Source organism: Gracilinanus agilis, chromosome 3 (assembly GCF_016433145.1).
Source record: "Gracilinanus agilis isolate LMUSP501 chromosome 3, AgileGrace, whole genome shotgun sequence".
Taxonomy (NCBI): Eukaryota; Metazoa; Chordata; class Mammalia; order Didelphimorphia; family Didelphidae; genus Gracilinanus; species Gracilinanus agilis.
This window is the reverse complement of record NC_058132.1, coordinates 296,970,910-296,990,366: the sequence shown is the minus strand read 5'-3', so window position 1 is coordinate 296,990,366 and position 19,457 is coordinate 296,970,910. Positions and strand designations below refer to the sequence as shown.

The following is a 19,457-nucleotide window of genomic DNA, read 5'->3' as shown; positions in this document are numbered from 1 at the left end:
ATCTGATTTGAATCTAGTATCTTCCTGATTTCTAGACCCCTGACCAGTTTTTATCTACTCCTCCATCTAGTGTAAATGTATGTATGTATATATAAATGTTTCTATATATATATTGTTTCAATAGTCACTCTCCTTTTTTAAGATGTGCTATCAAAGTACAAACTACTCTCCAGGATTCAAGGTATAGTCCACTAATCTGTTATGGTAATTTTTTTTTTTTTAGGGAGTGTAGTATTCAATCTAATTAAAAGGTCTCTGAGGGTAGGAATATTTTCTATACACAGTAGGTACTTAATAAATGTTTGCTGTATTGACTTCAACCTTATAGCATAGAATGGCTATAGATTAAAAAGGATGCTTTCACATAAAAAGAAAAACATGCTGTTTAGGAGAGGGAAAAGTTAAAAAAGGCCTACTCACCCCCATACACAATTTCCCTAAATCACCATGAAGACATGCACATAAAAAACAATGTGATTATGGTTCATAATCACACATACACAAAATCTTTTCTTACTTTTGGTTCCAATTGAATAACAAAACAATGAAATATACTTCTAAATAAACTATAGGTTAGATTTCCCAAGTTTAATATATGTATACATGCATGTTTGTATAAAAACAAGAGGAAAATATTTCTCCACTTAAAAAAGTGTGTGTGGCCAGGCACACCCACACCCAGTTTTCTTCCTTTCTTCTAACTCAGGAACCTGCTTGCAATATCCCTTCCTTTCAAAATAATACTGTTTGTTATTTATTAATTAAGCTTGAAAAACCTGTTGCTCAACTATAAAAAACTCATGCTTTAAAAAAAAAAGACATATCCAAATGGAAGAGAATGAAGTGGTCCTGATGCTGAAGCTGCCAAGCTTTTTGTTACTCAGTCTGAAAGTCAATGTGGGCTGTCTCTGGAAAGACTGCTACTTCAGCACTTCCAAATGAATTTCAAGTCTATGCTCTATTTTATCTTTTGTAAGTTTAATGTATTCAGCAATAGTGAACTGACAATTTAAATAACTACATTTTAAAACAAATGATGCATTGATGTTAATGTGTGAAAATGGTCCCAACCCCTGGGAGTCTTGGTTCCCACCATTGTTTACTCTGACAACAGGATATAATTGCTTACTTACTTGGCAGCAAATTTTACCATCTGCTTGCTTGCATGGTCTCCCACAGCCACAAGAGCCTGGACATTAAACTGCTGTTGACGTAGTACTAAGAAACACTGCTTCCCTGAATAAAGAAATACAAACAATGCAGGTATATTAGGATCAAACTACTTTGTTTTTTTACAAAGATGGAAAATATTTCTTTGCTTGAAAAGCTAAAACTTAATAAATGCAATATGCATGAGTATATGAGCATCCAGTCAGTTTTCTAGTTTATGCAGTTTTCTGCATAAAGAAACCTTTTCTTTCCCCTATTCCCCCAGTCTCACCCAGTTATCTAACATTACTAAGTAATTTAAAACATTATGCAAGTTACAGAACTCAGATCAGAATACAATGATTAAATCACAATCTTCAAAAAAAATACACAATCTTTTAGGAAAAATGCTTTTTTCCCCTCTTGCTTTATGAATGTAAGTTAACCTCAAGTCACTTCTGACAATAATAGTAAATACAAATATAACACTCTACTAAAACAAATCATAATTCATAAAAATTATTTTTTAAAGAACAATAAGGAAATAGAGCAATTCATCTTCTGTTTCCTTCACTTTTCCTCTACCCAATCCTTTCTCATTTTATAGTAGTTACTATTATTTTCCGTCACAAAATTTCTAGGTAGCCATCTAAACTTTTTTCTTTAAAGATTTTCCTCTTCATTCGGTTTTCTCTTCACACTTCTCAACTCTTGCTTCTTTCCTATTCATCAATTCAAAAGCATACAATTTTAGAGGTAAAAGGGACCTCCACACTCACAGGACCAAAGGATCACAGATATGAAGCTTAAAGGGTCCTCAAAAGCTATTTAGTCCAATCTATTCATTTTCCAGATGAGAAAACAAAATAGGGAAGTAGAATTTGAATCCAGGTCCTCTAATTCCACAGCTTTTTCAAACATACTACACTTGCATCCCATCACTAAGTACTCCACTCCTTCATTTTATAGGCAAGAAAAGTGAGATTGAAAAGTTAAATGACTTGTTCAAAATTATAAGAATTATAACTAGAATCCAAACCTGAATTTTTCTATAAGCCTCTTTTTCTCTTTAAAAAAAGTAATTCCCTTAAAAAATAACAATGGAATTGGAATTAGAAATCATAGGAGCATAGATTTAGAGCCAAAAGATATTTACCAATTATATGAGCTCCAGAATGTGATTTAACCCTCTCAATCTATTCCTAATCAATGAAATGGTGATCAGGTGCCCTCTCTTGTACTTCCAAGGCTGACTGAAGGAGCTCCCAAATCAAATTTTGGGAAAATTAGTTTCTTCATATGGTATTTAAATCTAAATATTTATATACTTGTTGTTCCCATTATTACACACCTAGAGCTTTAAAAAAGAGTAGAAGCATTATCATCAAGCACTATCTTCCATGTGAAGCCTTTCCTGATATCCCCCAGCTGTTAATCCTCTCTGTCCCCCAAAATTACCTTGTCTTAACTTTGAATGTTTTACACAAATATATGCATGTTTTCTCCCCCAATAGAATGTAAGCTCCTTGGGAGAATGGATTATTTCATTTTTATCTCTATATCCTCATTATTTGGTACATAGTAGGTTCTAAGTAAATGCTTAGTTGATTATAGTTAGCACATCAAATGGTTTGAGTCTGATAAAAGGATAGTAATATCCAGTTAAATATAAAAGGCTATCAATTACAAACACAATCTATTTAAATTGTTGATCATACTTTCTTAATTGGTGTTTGTACCATTTCATTACTCCAAAGCCACAATTTTATGAATCTATACACTAAAATAATAAAATGAAATCATACAATGGGAAAACAGTGGCATGGCTTCAAGATGGAAGTTTATCATCATAGGAGAAATTCCAGATACATAAAAATAACAATGTCCGTCCTGAAGAGTTGCCTTGAACCCATGCCAGATTTTTTAAAAGGGCAACACATGGAAGAAGGTGTATTTATTCTAATGACTGGTGCCAAAAAATGAATAAATTCCATAATCAAAGAATAAACTGCTATTAACTTAAGAGGCTAGCCTTCTAGAATTCTTAACTGTCAGTGAACTAAAAAACGCAACCCCAAATTCCAAGGTTCTGGCAACAAAATAAGACTGAGCAACAAGTTAAAATGAAAATTCGCAAGAGCTGAGAGTTATTCCCATTGTGTGTTTCCTTGTCATACTGCTGACCAGAGGGACAGGACCATCTGGACTGGCTGTCAACATCTATAAAAGGCCAGAAGTTTCTCTAGAAAGCTGAGATGCATGGGAGAAGTAACATGAGACAGAAGAGATAAAAAAGAAAAGCAGAGAGAAGAGAGTGACAGAGATTAGAAGTGGTAGCAGCTGGAATAGAGTACTGAGAATAACAGATACTCTGATATTAAGGAAAAAAAGAACCAGCAAGAAGAAAGAACAATTCTATCATCTGGAGTGGGGAGGAACAACATCTAGTATGTCTTCAAAATTAAAAAAAACATTATTAATATCTTGTTATAACATCAGTTTCATTTCTGACTATATCCCTCCTACCTTCTCTATTCAGCAAGCCATTTCTTGTAACAAAGACTTAAAAAGAGAAAAAAAATTCAACAAAACCAACTTAACAATAGTTTGACAATAAGCACAATATTTTGTACCCATAATCTCCTGGCTTCCAACCCCTTCACACACTCCACCAAAGGATCCTCTTCTTTGGGCCAAACTTTGTCACTATAATCAAATGAGGTTCAGTTTTGCAACATACAATTCTACTTATGTAGTCTTTGAACGTACACCTCTAACCTGTGTATGTCAGACATGGGGGTGGGGAGTAGAGAGAGACAGGCAGATATACAGACTTGGAAGTCACTAACCAAGCCACATGACCTCTTCGATTCTTAATCTCTTCATCTGTAAAGTGACAACCTAGACTATTTGATCCTTTTAGTTTCTTCTAACTCTCTGACAATGGCTCTGGGCCAAAAAATGTAAGCCTGCAGTTTGGGAAGTATTAAGTATAGAAAGAAGTGGCAAGCTAAATTGTAATAAACTTACTGTTTTCCTGAATACAACCAACGGAACAAATATATATAATGTTACTTGTATTATAAATTTCCTCTAGAGAAAAGCATAAGGCAGAATTTTAATAAAATTGTCCTAATATCAAGAGAAAACAATTTACACATATTGAAAAGCAAGAGCAACAGAAAAATACAGCCTCATAAGTCCATCAAAGTATCTAACATGTGCCAGGCATTATGGAGGACACTAATATAAAGCAAGATGATACAAAGGAGTAAATGTTGAATTTGGAGTCACCTGTGTGTCCTTAGGCAAGTCCCTTAACTTCAATGGACATATCAGCTGAAAACAACAACAAAACTGAGGGGGTGTGAATAAATAAAAAGATGCTCCAGCCTCTTCGGTTGCAAATCTATAATACTGAGATATATAGCCATTTCAAACAAAGACGCAAATGAATCACTTTTTGATCTTAAGATAATTACATTCATTAGAGAGAGATACATGTCCACATAAAATATATAAAATAAACACAAATGAATACAGGATAAATTCAGGAGGGGGTGGGGGAAGGCACTTGCAGTTGTCATTGGAAAAAGCTCCAGGCAGGAAGATGCAATTGGGGTTGCATTTTGAAAGGAACTAGGTATTGTAAAAGACAGAAACAAGGAGAGGGGACCATGCAAAGGAAAGAGATACAAGATTATGTGTGGAGACCATAGCCAATTTGATAATGACTAATTTTTTTGTTTTCCTAAGGTTTAATTAACTCTTCTTGTATCTCTGTTCTAATATCTAGATTATTATTATTTAAGATCTTTATTTGGTAAGTAGAACCAGGAGAACATTATACATAGTAACTGAATTATTTTGGGATGATCAAATGTGATAGACTTTGCTACTAACAGCAATAAAATGATCCAGGACAATCCTGAGGGACTTATGAAAAAGAATGCTATCCTACTCCAGAGAAAGAACTGTTGGAGTAGAAATGCAGATGAAAACATGTGATTTATCACTAACCCAGATTGAATTGCTTGTCAACTCTGGGAGGGGGGAAGAAAGAAGGGAGGCAGACATGAATTATATAAATTTGGGAAACTTATGTATAAATTAGTCATTAAAATAAAATAAAGATAAAACAAAACAAAAAACAAGATCTTTAATTATTATTGGGTTGGGCATTTTATATTTTTGAAGCTAATCCAGGACTTCTTTTGTGTAATCAGGTTTGTTGACATATATCTATGAATAACAGATAATTATGATGATGCTATTTATTTTTTCTGATTTTGTTGTGACTCTAAGATGCAGAACAGTAATTGATCAATTTTGGTAGAGGGAGTTTCCTCACTGGGAGATTCCCACATTGGTGAGGTTTAATCCAAGGAGAAAAAAGCCAGTAGCTTATTTTCATATACTACTTTATTATACAAGTTATTTTCATATACATTACCTCATTTGATTTCTAGTAATAATAACTTTAGACAGAAAATTATTTTAGTTCTCAGCTTACTCACATTTGTTACTTTATTTGATTCCTGCAATAGCCTTTTTGAAGTAGTGAGGGCTATCTGATACTTTCCACTTTATACACCTGAAGCTCAGACAGGACACAGAGCTTCTAAAAGACAGGGATGGATTTTATTTTGAAATTGCTGAATACTAAAGTCCTATGGCTTTTGCTCTTCACAATACAGGAAATGGCGAAAAACATTTTCTCTGCTTAGCATTTATTTTAGATAGCAATCCAATCAGAATGAATACTTGAGAAATGTCAATTAACTGTCAGCTTTTGGTTGGGAGAACCAAGGAACTCACAGATACCACTGGATGAATGCAGTGATCCTGTTTTTACATTTTTTCCCCACCCACTTTTTTGAACCCTAAAGAACATCCTAAACAAATTCACTATATATAATACCTATATCTATAGATCACTTTCCAATAGGATGTTCTCATTCCCCTCTCTTTTAAGTTAAATTCAGGTCTCAGAATAGATTTATTTGTTCTGTGCACACAAAAGAGGACTAGGAAAAAATGTACTTCTGTAAGGCCAAATCTAATAGCTGAGATAAGACAATCTGTGGAAAGTATCAACACCCTGCAGATACGTATATCAAAAGAATTCACAGAACTACAAGTTTAGCACAACTGAACAAATTCAAAAGATATTAGTCATTTAGGTAACATAAACAGGAAGAGCTACCAACACAATTTAAAAGTAACACATTTCTGTATGTCATTTTCTCTGAAATGGCCTTCCTTACTAGCACGATGTTGTGCCCTAAATCATTTGCCTTAAGAAAAGTTACCAGAGGGTAAATTGTTGTACCACCTTGAATAGCAAGTTGAGAATTTAATACTTTATCCTTGGGCAATGGTAAGGATTGGTAAGCATAAAATAAAAGCTGTGTTTAATAAGAAATAATCTGGTTTGACTGCACAAGAGTTTAATGCAGCATAAAAATCCACTGGAAGGCTATTGAAACAGTTTAGGAAGGAGATAGTCTCAGGATTGGACCTGTGATTTCATTGGCATGAGGAACTCTTGTTCCTAATACAAGTTGGTACCTTTTATGTAACTAAGAATTTTAGAGAGATAGTAACAAGTAATATTTACATAGTACTATGCTAACTGCAACACAAATATGACATAAATATTATCTTATTAAATCCTCACAACAATGTGGGGAGGTAGGTTTTTGATTATTTCCATTTTATAGACGAGTAAACTGATACACTCAGTGACCTGCTAAGGGTCATTCAGTTAAGTGGATGAGGCCATATTTTCCAACTATAGGCCAACTGCTTTATCCACTGCACTGCCAGCTGCCCTGAACAAACTGCCTACAACACTAAAAGGTTAATGTTTTGCCCAAGATCAGTGTGTTAGAAGTGGAGCTAGAGCCCAGGTCTAATTCTAATTGTAGCTCTTTATCCACTACCTTCCACTCCTCAGGAATAAGAAGAGGATCTAAACTGGAGTGAAAAGAAGGGTTGACAGGCAAAGGAAAAACCACTCATATGTAGTGACTGGGAGAAAAATGGTTCCACAAAAAACAAACAGAAATTTAAAATACTTTTTTAGGAAAGAGAGAAATTCAGTTTTAAATGGTTTGCTTCGAATCATTCTTAAATTGATTATATCTGAGCAGAGGTTGCCAAATCTTTTTTTTTTGTCTTATGGACCCCCTTTGGCAATTTATCAACACAAGATCCCTTATCTATGGATCCCTTTTCAAAATGTCTGTGGCCTGTGTTCATAATTAGAGATTGGTAAAAATAAAGATATAACTTTTTTTCTCTATCCAAAAGGTCATGTGTCCTGAAATCATCCCATAGATTCTAAGTTTAAGAATCTCTGCTTTAGATTCATTAGAAAGGCCAAATTTAATAATAACTTGAAGTGGCAATGAAATAATTTATGTAATAATTTTTATTTTTCATTCCCTATCCCAGAATTGTATGGCATACATGCTGTCAATGAATGAACTAAGATTAGGTAATGAGCAATAGAAAACATGTCATTCCTACACAACAACATTGTGTACATACATGTACAATAAAATTAAATATTAATTCAAAATGAATGCAGTTTCAATAACAGAAAAATACGACACAACCCAAATAAACAAAAGTCTTAAAGTGCAATGGAAAATTTGAGCAATTTTCATTAGGTACATAAAGGAAACTATAAATAGAGAAATGTTGCAATTTTAATAAATCTCAAGAATCTTTAGAAGTTTTAAAACATCCTCAACCCACAAAATGCTGATGTCCATTGAGAGACATGGTATTTAACAGAATTTATATGATTTCTTTTAAAGTAACTATTTATTTTTAAGACAGTTAATAAGCAATGCATTAAGAATCTTTAAACTACCATATCTGTTTCAACTCCTGTAACTCTTTTGGGCCCATTCCTGGGAATGGGCTGGGGAGGAGGACAAATGCTATTTTTTCAATTTGAAGACAACTGTGGTAACCCAGAAAAACCTTTGGTTTCCTAGATCTAAACTTTTTGGTTCTGCTCTAGAGACTACTCTTCTGCCTCTTCTGGAATATATTGGGAACTCATTTCCTTGGAAACTTCCAAATTCATAGCTAAGTGGCAACAACAGCAGAAAACTAAGACACAATTGAATGAGGCACTGACCCTCTATAAAGACTTTTAGCCATTTTCTGCCCTGAAGAACAACTCTGCTCTAGGTGTTCCATCAAAAAATTTTTACTTCCTCAGAGGCAAGGGCAGAATGGCACCTCTAACTTAGAACACTGTCCTTCCTTCTCCCACAGGGTCTAAAGATGACATAGCCAAGATAAAGATACTATGTATCCTGCCCCTTCTAGAGATCCTGGTTGAATCCTTGTAATCCTTATATATCTATATCTGTCTCTCCTCTTCAGGCAACTCAAGTTAAGCAACTCCCTTCACATCTGTGAAAATTGATCTGGACGTAAGGGGTCTATTGCTTTCTGCAGTACTGACTATTTTGTTTCTTCTGTGGAAATCAATCAATGTACCCAGATATATCTGCACAAGCTATATAAGTAGGGATTATTTTTTTTTATTTATTTGTATTTCTAGTACCTGGTACGCAATAGGCATGTAATAAAGGCTTGTTGATTGTAATTTATTTCAGTAACATGGATCACCTGTCCTGGGCAACTAATATCAATTCCTTGACTTGTCTTCATGCCTCCAAAACATCAGTGGAGTTCTTGAGCCACTGACTTATTGTCCCAGGTGTGGTTATGGGTGGTTGTGATCTTCCCAATGTCTTTTCCTATTATATACTTCACATAGCTCTACTTCTGATTTTCTTCAAAGTTCCTCAAATGACTATATAATGCAACCTGCTCATAATCATATGCCTTTTTGTCCTCTGTGTCAGTTATTTTCAGTTCTTCAGACTGCTGTGGTATACACTGGACAGCTATAATAAACACCAGTATAGTACAACAAAGGAGAAGCTTGAGGCCATTAAAGAATTTTCCAATTTCTTGCAGTTAATTCAGTCTGTTCTCTTCCTCTCTGATTTTGATTCTAACTTATTGTCTATGTCTGTTTCAGACAAAAACGTTATTGGAGAAAGCTTCATAGGTTACATTTTGAGACCTAGGCAATGGACAATCTTTATCCAGTTGGTCTTTCTTGCATTGATGGGCAGATCAAACTCTTTTGTGTAGTTATGGGTCTCTTGCAAAAGGTGCTGAAATGTTCTGGAACTTGATGCAACCAATATGTCCCCTATAACAATAAGTATCTGGAGGACCTAATCTGACACAGTGAATTATTCTTCAACTTGACTACTATGCTGGACTCCTCCCATTACAAAGATGGATACCTCCAGTGAACACATATCTTACTTGATGTTTACAAGCAAGAGTCCTTGAATAAGGTTATTTCTATTGTTAGTATCTTTTAAAGAATAATGAATGGTTTTTATGAATATGGTCACAATGGATAGAATATTGGTTCAAATTTGGTTTTAGACTTATTAACTGTGTGACTCTGGGTAAGTCATTTGCCCTTGGTTTGGCTTAGATTTCTCATCTATAAAAAGGGGATAATATAAAAAACCTACCTCCCAGGGTTTTTGTGAGGATAAAATAATACAATATTTTTGATAAATGTTACTGATGATGATGTGAGACACCTGGTGGAGATCTTTTGCTCTACTAAACCAAATTATTTTTTACAATCAATAAATAAACACAAAGGATTTTTATACTTCCCACCTAAGTCAGTTACATGTTACTAAAGATATGGTCTATTGTAGAATACTGCTTCTGAAACTCTGCCTAATTCCTACTAATACTTCCACATATAGGGGGCAGCTGGGTAGCTCAGTGGATTGAGAGTCAGGCCTAGAGATGGGAGGTCCTAGGTTCAAATCCAGCCTCAGACACTTCCCAGCTGTGTGACCCTGGGTAAGTCACTTGACCCCCATTGCCCACCCTTACCACTCTTCCACCTTGGAGCCAAAACATAGAAGTTAAGGGTTAAAAAAAAAATACTTCCATATAGAATATGCCCCAGATATTTCACTGATGAATCTTATAAAGATTTCGTATATATGAGAAAGTAGGAATGTAGACTAGTAGTTGTTGAAGCTATTTCAGCTACCTTTTTTCAATAGAAGGTCCAAGCTTTTTCTATATCTTTGTTATTGTTCCCTGAGAGATCTTGTGAACCAGCAGTTCCTCAATGTCCCAACGATTGTATAGACTGCCTTTATGTGCACTTGGTCTAACCTGGCTACATTTTCCATCTTTGCTCTCCTTAGTGCCAATTCTACCTCCTTTATCAACACATTTGGAAATGTGATATTGAGTTCAAATGTAATGACTGTTTTTTTCCCCATTTTTAACATTTATTAATATTCATTTTTAACCTGTTTACATGCTTCATACCCCTACTTTCCCCTTCACCCCCCGCATTCCCCCCACCCATGGCCGACACACATTTCCACTGGTTGTAACTTGTGTCCTTGTTCAGGGCCTATTTCCACATTGTTGTTAGTTGTATTTGTGTGGTCATTTCGAGTCTACATCCCCAATCATGTCCACCTCAACTCATGCATTCAAGCAATTGATTATCTTCTATGTTTCCTCTCCTGCAGTTCTTCCTCTGAATGTGGGTAGCGTTCTTTATCATAAATCCCTCAGAGCTGTCTTGTGTCATTGCATTGCTGCTGGTACAGAAGTCCATTACATTCGATTTTACCACAGTATATCAGTCTCTGTGTACAATGTTCTTCTGGCTCTGCTCCTTTCACTCTGCATCTCTTCCTGGAGGTCTCTCCAATTTGCATGGAATTCCTCCAGTTTATTATTCCTTTTAGCACAATAGTATTCCATCACCCGCATATACCACAATTTGTTCAGCCATTCCCCAATTGAAGGAGATCCCCTCATTTTCCAGTTTTTTGCCACTACAAAAAGCGCAGCTATAAATATTTTCGTACAAGTCTGTTTATCTATGATCTCTTTGGGGTACAGACCCAGCAATGGTATGGCTGGATCAAAGGGCAGGCAGTCTTTTATAGCCCTTTGAGCATAGTTCCAAATTGCCAGCCAGAATAGTTGGATCAGTTCACAACTCCACCAGCAATGCATTAATGTCCCAATTTTGCCACATCCCCTCCAACATTCATTACTCTCCCCTGCTGTCATTTTAGCCAATCTGCTAGGTGTGAGGTGATACCTCAGAGTTGTTTTGATTTGCATTTCTCTAATTATTAGAGATTTAGAACACTTTCTCATGTGCTTATTGATACTTTTGATTTCTTTACCTGAGAATTGCCTATTCATGTCTCTTGCCCATTTTTCAATTGGGGAATGGCTTGATTTTTTATACAATTGTTTTAACTCTTTGTATATTTGAGTAATTAGACCCCTATGACTGTTGTTTTTGATGGTAAAAAAAAAGTTGGTAATAAAATTTACCAAGCTTTCCTTAGTTTTGTTCTCATCACTATTTTCTTTATGAGGTAATATTGTTCACTATTATTCATCGTTCTTTTTTCATAAGGCTTACAATTAAATTTACACTCTACAATAGTGATGCCTTGAGCTACTACCTCTTTGCTTAATAAGCAAGTCAAATGTTTGCTGACAAAAGTAGTTTTAAGGTCCTTTGGTCTCTGGGTTATGTATGGCAACTGATTTACATAGATTAAATGTCTACGTAAAAGTATTATTAAGAAAATCTCCAAATTCCAAAAAAGTAAACTGCAAGAGTAAAGAAGAGGCAGGTGCAAGAGGTATTATGGAAGCAGATTAACAGGTCATGGCAACTAATCATTTACTGCAGGAATAGAAGGAAGAATTAATTGCAACTTAGATTTTAAGTTAGGGTGACTAAGAGGATGGTGATGTTCTCAAAAAAAATTGAAATAGGGAAAATTTGGTTTTGTGGGGAAAAAATGCTGGATAGTATGTATACTGTAAAAAAAAAAAATCAATGTTACCTGGAATAAAAAACACAGTAATTGGAAAACAAAAGTTCTTAAGAATGGCATTAAAAACAAAATTCCCATGTATATATCACTGTACAAGATTTCAAAAGTATTTTGCAGACTGAAAGAAGGTCAAAAAGTAAACACTGGTAACAGGCTTTTACAAAGCTGTCACAATCTTACAAACTATTAGGAAAGTATGTTATTTCCATTGGGCTACAAAGAGCAAAATTTCTGCCACCACTCAGGAACATCTTTTTCTTTGAAGTTCACTTGATAAAACTTTTTATCTATTTCAGATCATGATAGCTGTTGAATATCAACCTGCAAGTCATCTTCCCCATCTTTCTGAAAAGGTTAACAGTAAGCTCATCATCTTCCTTTCCTTGACCCATTCCTTATTTTCTCCAGTAGACTGTCCATCTTAATCACTTCCTTCCATCTTCAACCTCTCCTTATCTACTATTTAGTCCCTTCAAAAATGCCCAAATCTCCTTCTTCATTAAAAAGCCTTCACTAAACCTTACCATTTTCTTTCTCTCACTCACTTCTCAATCCTATACAATGAGTTTTTCAGCCTCATCACAACGTGAAATCCCTTTCTCCAATTATTGACAACTTTGTCAAATGTGATCTTTTCTTAGCCCTCACACTTCTTAATCTATTTTGCTATATTTGGCACTACTGACCACCCTCCTCTTGAACATTATCTCCTTGGGTTTTCATGACACTACTCTTTACTTGTTCTTCTCATTTTCCTCTTCTCAAGTTTATATCTTTGACCTTCTTTTCTCTCCACACCAAAGGTTCTTAGCCTTTTGTGCATCATGGCCTCCTTTGGCAATCTGGCAAAGCCTTTGGATGCCTTCTCAGAATAATGTTTTTAAATTCCTAAAATGTGTAGTATTAGAATGGAAACCATTTATATTGAAATACAGTTATCAAAAAAAATTAAAAATAACAATAACTGAACCCAAGTTAAGAATCACTGCTCTATACATACACTTTTTGTTGATATCATTAGTTCCCATGAAATTCATTATCAGTAAGATTCATGACAGTATAAATTAATATCATTTGCATTTGTAGCTTCAGTGTCTAGCAAAATGCCCAGCACATAAGAGGCATTTAATAAATTTTGGACCAACTGATGTCTCTGGGAGAAGACACACATTATCTATATATTCAGTTCTAGTTTCTTCCTTAAGCTTCAGTCTCACATCACTATCTAACAGTTATCACAAATCAGATATCCCAGAGAATATTACAAACTCAACACTGTCAAAAATAGAATTTGATAATCTTTCCCCTTATACCAACCCTTCTTCCAAATTTACCAGTTTCTGTTGAAGGCATTATCCATTTTTCAGTCTCCCTGATTGGTATATATAGATACCCTTGACTCTGCCTTATATTACACATCTAATCTGCTGAATCCTTCCATTTCTAGCTCTGTAACATCTCCTACATCTTGCTCCTTCTCTACTCTCATAACAGCCATGCTAATTCAGCACCTCACGTTTTCTTTCAAAGATTATTAAAATGGTCTCCCTAACCCAAGTCTTGTCTCATCACTCCACTGCATCTTGCATTTCTGCCAATGTGACTCTTCCTTAAATGCAGATTTGACCATATTACTCCTCTACTTACTCCAATGGCTCCCTATTAGGATATAAGCTTCTCTGTTTAATTTTTAAATTCCTTCACAATGTGGCAACAACCTATCTTTTCCAATCTCAATATAAATACTCTTCCCCCTTGCATTCTACTGTCAAGACAGCAGGTGCTGTTCCTATCACATAGCACCAATTCATCTCTGTTCTCCAAGTCTTTGTATCATCTGTCTCCACTGTGCTCTCACCTCACCTCTACCTCATGGAATCTTGTTCTTCCTTCTAAATGTAGTTCAAACACCACCTTGTGGATGAAACATTTCCCGATTCTCCAACTACTAGTGTCCTGTCTCCCTAACCATCTTATAAATAAACTTATATATATACATACATACACTTGTTATCTCTTCTATTAGAATGTACTTCCTTGAAGGAAGATTGTTTCAGTTTTGTATTGATATCCTCAGTGTTTGGCATATGTCTATTGTTGTTATCATTATTATAGAGATCAATGAATATGTACCCAGAATTTTCTGATGACATCAAAATTTTAAAAATTACACATAAAAGATGGTAGCAAATATAAACACAAAAGAGTTAAACAATCTTGTAACAACAGCATCTGAAATACTAAAGCCCAGAGTCAATTGTATATGGAGAACAAAATGCTTTTTAGGAATTTAGAGCCAAAGTGAAGATCAAATTAAGGATTAGACTGATACTTGGGTATTAGCAATACAGGAGACCACAGAGAGAAAGTCGAACTAACCAACTTATTTTTCTTACAAAGGAGAACGATCTTTCAATTAGGAAGGAAAAAAATAAAGCATGGAATAACTCAATCCAGAGTATTTATTATTAATATATTCCTGCTCTTTCAAGATACAACTCAACACCTACCTTTTACATGTAGTCTTTGCTGACCTCCCAATTGCTAATACACATCCTCCCTAATCCTAATTGTTTTGTATGTATGTATTCTCTTTATATTTATTCTACATATATTTCTATATGTACCTCTTGTCTCCCTCATTAAACCATAAGCAACTAGAGACTGTTTCACTCTTTTTATTTGTATTTCCAGTGCTTAGCACCATAGATACTGAATATATACTGAAGTATATGCTGATATACATAAAATGAATAAAAGTCATTTTGGCAGGAGGACTGCTAATAGCTGGGGGACTAGGAAGGACTTCATGTAGAAAGTGAAACTTAAGCTGAATCTTGAAGGAAATTCCTTTAGAACAGATTCCAAAAGGTAGGGATAAGGAGGGGAATGTGTGGGGGCAGAGATAGTAGAAGACAGGGAGAGAAGATAGAATGCTATGCATGTTAAAAGATGGGTAAAGGATAGTATAGTTCAGTGATGGGCAAACTTTTTAAAGGTGGGGGGGCAAAGGAAAGGAAATGCTCATCTATCAGTCTGTTTCTAAGGCATCTCTTTGGAAGCTTCATTGTATTGCATCCTACTCATTGTATTCGTCAGATTAGGAATAATGTCGAGTGGCCAGATAGAACATTTCAGGGGGCTGCGGGCAGGGCGGTAATTTGCCCATCACTGGTATAGTTGATGAGAGGGAAAGTAAAGTAGGAAAGGGCCAAATTAAGAAAAGATATCAATGCCAAAGTTTTATAGAGCAAGAAAGGAACATGTATGTGTATATATATCTATGTCTGTGTGTGATGATCAGACCTGTATTTTAGGAAAAGCAACTTAGAATACATAGAGGCTTGAGACAGGATGATCGAATTGGAGGCTCTGTTGTAGTAGTCCAGGCAAAAAGCAATGAGATCCTCAACAAAAGTGCTGACTAGATAAATGAAGATAAGGAAAACTGTAGTCTAGATTTTTTTCAAAAAGGAAGAGGGCAAAATTCCAATTGTAGGCTACTGAGCTTGATTTCAGTTTGGCAAAATTCTAGAAAATATTACTATTGAAAGAATAGATTATGTGGTATTTATGTGAAAAAGTAGACAATAAGCATTAGCATGAATTCATTAAGAATAATTGATCCTGACATCATAAGGAGTACATTCCAGGCATGAGCAATAGTCAATGCAAAAGTACAAAGAGAGGATTAAGTTTCTATGTGAGATCCAAAGAGAAGGTCAGATTGTTTATTCATAGCCTGTAGGAGAGGGAATAAAATTCAGTTTGATATGTCCAGGCCAGGTTGGGAAGAGCTTTCTAAAGAGTTTATATTTTATGCTGGAGACAATAGGAAACTTAAGATTTAGTTGAATAGGGAAGTAACATGGTCAGATAAGGAAAATTACTTTGGCAGCTGTATATCAGAGGGACCAGAATAATGAGATTTAAGGTAGGAAGAAAAATTAAAAGGCTGCTGCAGTAATCTAGGCAGGAAATAATAAGGGCCTGAACTGGGGTGGCAGCTATTTAAGTGGTGAGAGAGTTTGATGGGAGAGATGTGAAGGTAGAAATGGCAACATTTGTCAAATGACTGCTGGAAGACAAATTTACAGACTATGTGAAGCTGAGAGTTAAAGGTAACATATTAGGTGATACCAAAAGATGTCAACAAATTTGAATGAGTAGGCAAGTCAAATCAAAGTTCAATTCTACACTTAGTTCCTTGACATTGCCACCCCCCCACCCCCCAAACCCATCAACTTAATTAGCTAAAGACTAACCAGATAATTTGGTGGGAAAAAAATTAGTCACTCAGTGGACCACAGTCTCTAATAAGTGTGACATGGTAGCCAAAAAACCAACATTGCTATCCTTTGTTGCAGAGTCAGTGTCCACAATAAAGAGGTCCCGTGATTCTCTTGTACTTTGCTCTGATCAGATCACATCTGGAATAACGTATTCAGTTCCAGTCACCACATTTTAGGAAGGAAATTAAGTTGGTCAGAGGACCTCCACCAGAAACCATACCATAAGAGGATTGGCTAAAAGAACCTGGCAATGTTTAATTTGAAGTAAAGAAGATCTTGGCCTCATACTGTAGAATGTAAGAAATAAAGAAATCTCTGGGCCATAATTCTGAGCTGAAAACTGACTTTATTTTTGGGTAAATAGAATCAGTGGTCCCATCACTATTCCCTATCTATGATGAAAGACATTTTATGGATATTTAGTTGGGTTTTATAGGTTTTTGCCAGTTGATACAAATGATTAACAAAACCTACATACTCAAATTATGTTAGCTATAGTTAATCAATTCTAGTACAAGGTCCAAGCATTTTATTGATCCTATCATTATCTTCAGACAATATTTTAGGAAAAGACTTTACTGATATCATAACAGACAACCCACAAGAAGAAATTTAACGATACTTAAGTTATCTCTTTGAGTTACAAAATCTGAGGACCTTACTATGGACATACATTCCTAGAAAAGCAAATACTAGTCCTACTTTTACAACTGACTCTGGTTTCTTATTCAGAATCAGGAGATAGTAAAGATGTCTACTTAACACAAGAAGGTTTATAATAGGAGTTCTTGAGCTAACTCTTATCTAACAGTTAATTAACAACTGAGGCTAGCCTTTCTAATACTTAGTTACATATAAATTAGTTTTACACTAAATGATATAAAAAGAAATTAACTGAAATAAAAGCAAGTTAAGCTGTTCAAGAACTAGGAGCAATGAGTGAAAATTCCAGAAGTAAATTTACACTTCATTAAAGAAAAGCTTTTCAATAACTAGAGCTACTCGAAGTGGAAAGGATGTTTTGAGACACAGTGGACAATAAAATGTTGTAAAAATTATTGCATTATTTGATAACAAGAAGTGTGAATAACAAAGGTAGACCAAATTAGGCCTCATGATTTCACTTCTGAAGGGTGCTAGTGAAGCACTAAATATATGTACAAGTAACATCTTGAAGTAGAATGCCAAGCTCCTTAAGAGTGGGAATGGTTTCATTGTTTGTATTTATATCCTCAGCCCCTCAAAGAGTACTTGGTATGTAGAAGGCTATTAGTAAATGTTTGACTGATTAAAGTCTAGTCCTCAAGCTATTATAATGCTTAAAAAAAAAAAAGCAAAATGTTTCATGGAATTAGTCATGGGCAAAAAATCAAATACCATAAGTATTGGGTTCATGAATTTGTATATGAGAAAAATGGAAAAATAAATTCAAAGAAGGTATTCATAAATATTTAAAAATACACTTATCAGGGGCAGCTAGGTGGCTCAATGAATTGAGACCAGGACAATCCCTACTGCCTAGCTCTTACTGCTCTTCTGCTTTGGAAGCAATACACAGTATTGATTCTAAGATGGAAGGGTAAGAGTTAAAAAAAAAAAAAAAACAAACAAAAACCACTTACCTTTAGCTCTGCTTGTATGAATTCTAGCACGAACCCAAACTATCTCATCAGCTTTTTGTACTGTCAAATCTTTAACCCGAACCAAAATTCGATCTGCGTGAAACAAGTTTAGCAAGTCAACAAGTTGTACAAGTCTAAATCAAGTCATTCTAAAAAAAAAAAAAAATCCTATTTCAGTTTAATTATTAGCTTAAGTAACTGGCATACAACTAGGTGAATAGTTCTATTCTGTCATCTTTTGATAGCTTCTAGGTTTTTCTATACATATATTTTAAAATCCTTACCTTCTGCCTTGGAGTCAATCAGAAGAGTGGTAAGGGCTGGGCAATGGGGGTCAAGTGACTTGCCCAGGGTCACACAGCTGGGAAGCATCTGAGACCAGATTTGAACCTAGGACCTCCCATCTCTAGGCCTGGCTCTCAATCCACTGAGCTACCCAACTGCCCCCTAAAGTCTGAAGCTATAATTAAAATTAAAAAAGGAAAAGTTGGACTACAGGGAAATGTGTAAGAAAAGTGATAATTAAGAGTGAAGTCAGTATGATGAGGGGCAGAAATGGTTACCAAGAGAAGAGACTGCTGTTTATTTATACTAGTGATTCCCAAAGTGGGCACCACCACCCCCTGGTGGGTGCTGCAGCAATGGGGGAGGGGTGGTGATGGCCACAGGTGCATTTGGAATTTTGAATGTTTTAAGTTTTTTTGTATTACATTCTGAGTTCAATAAATAGTTTCATAATTTCAAAGTTCAATGTTTCTAATTTATACCTTTCTTTACTGTATTTTACAAAAAAGGTAGAAACATTAATACATATATCTTTCCTACTAATTGCTATTAAAATTAAAAAAAAAATTAATTTCTAGGGTGCTAAGTAATATTTTTTCTGGAAAGGGGGCGGTAGGCCAAAAAAGCTTGGGAACCACTGATTTATATGTTGAAAAATCAGGTTTAGCTAGTGACCTATACTTAATATAGTGTCTAAAAGCAGAGATTCTTAACCTAGCATCTGTGAACTTGTTTTGTAAAATATTTTGATAACTGCATTTTAACATAATTTCCTCCTTTGTAATCTTACATATTTTACTGACTTGGAAACCTAAATCTGAAGTGATCCATTGGCTTTGCAAGATTGCCAAAGGGTTCTACAGCATAAAAAAAGATAATTCCTGGCCTATAAAATTGTCTGTAACAAAAATGATGATTGCAACTAAAGGATTAAGTAACATTACTATGAAATAGTGGTTTTTACCTATTGACTTTGCGTTAGTGTATAAATATCATAAAAGTACTCCATGGATACAAAATTATATGTGATCTAATTTCTACCAGACTGCCTAAGGGATTTATGGCATAACAAAGGTCAAGAATCCCAACTTGACAGTGATAGCTAGTACAATCTCAGTTTTGGATGGTCTTGAATAATTAAT

At 35.0% G+C, this 19,457-nt stretch overlaps 1 protein-coding gene across 1 annotated transcript in view; it reads right to left on the bottom strand.

Annotated features, from left to right (window-relative positions):
- The window catches only part of DARS1 (aspartyl-tRNA synthetase 1), a 69,796-nt gene that overhangs the window by 46,445 nt on the left and 3,894 nt on the right, over positions 1-19,457 (bottom strand). Inside the window, exons 3-4 of the mRNA XM_044669901.1 lie at positions 18,031-18,123; positions 1,134-1,236 (exon numbers count right to left, since the gene is read on the bottom strand). Coding sequence (XP_044525836.1) covers positions 1,134-1,236; positions 18,031-18,123 — 196 coding nt within the window. The remainder of the gene's footprint in view (positions 1-1,133; positions 1,237-18,030; positions 18,124-19,457) is intronic.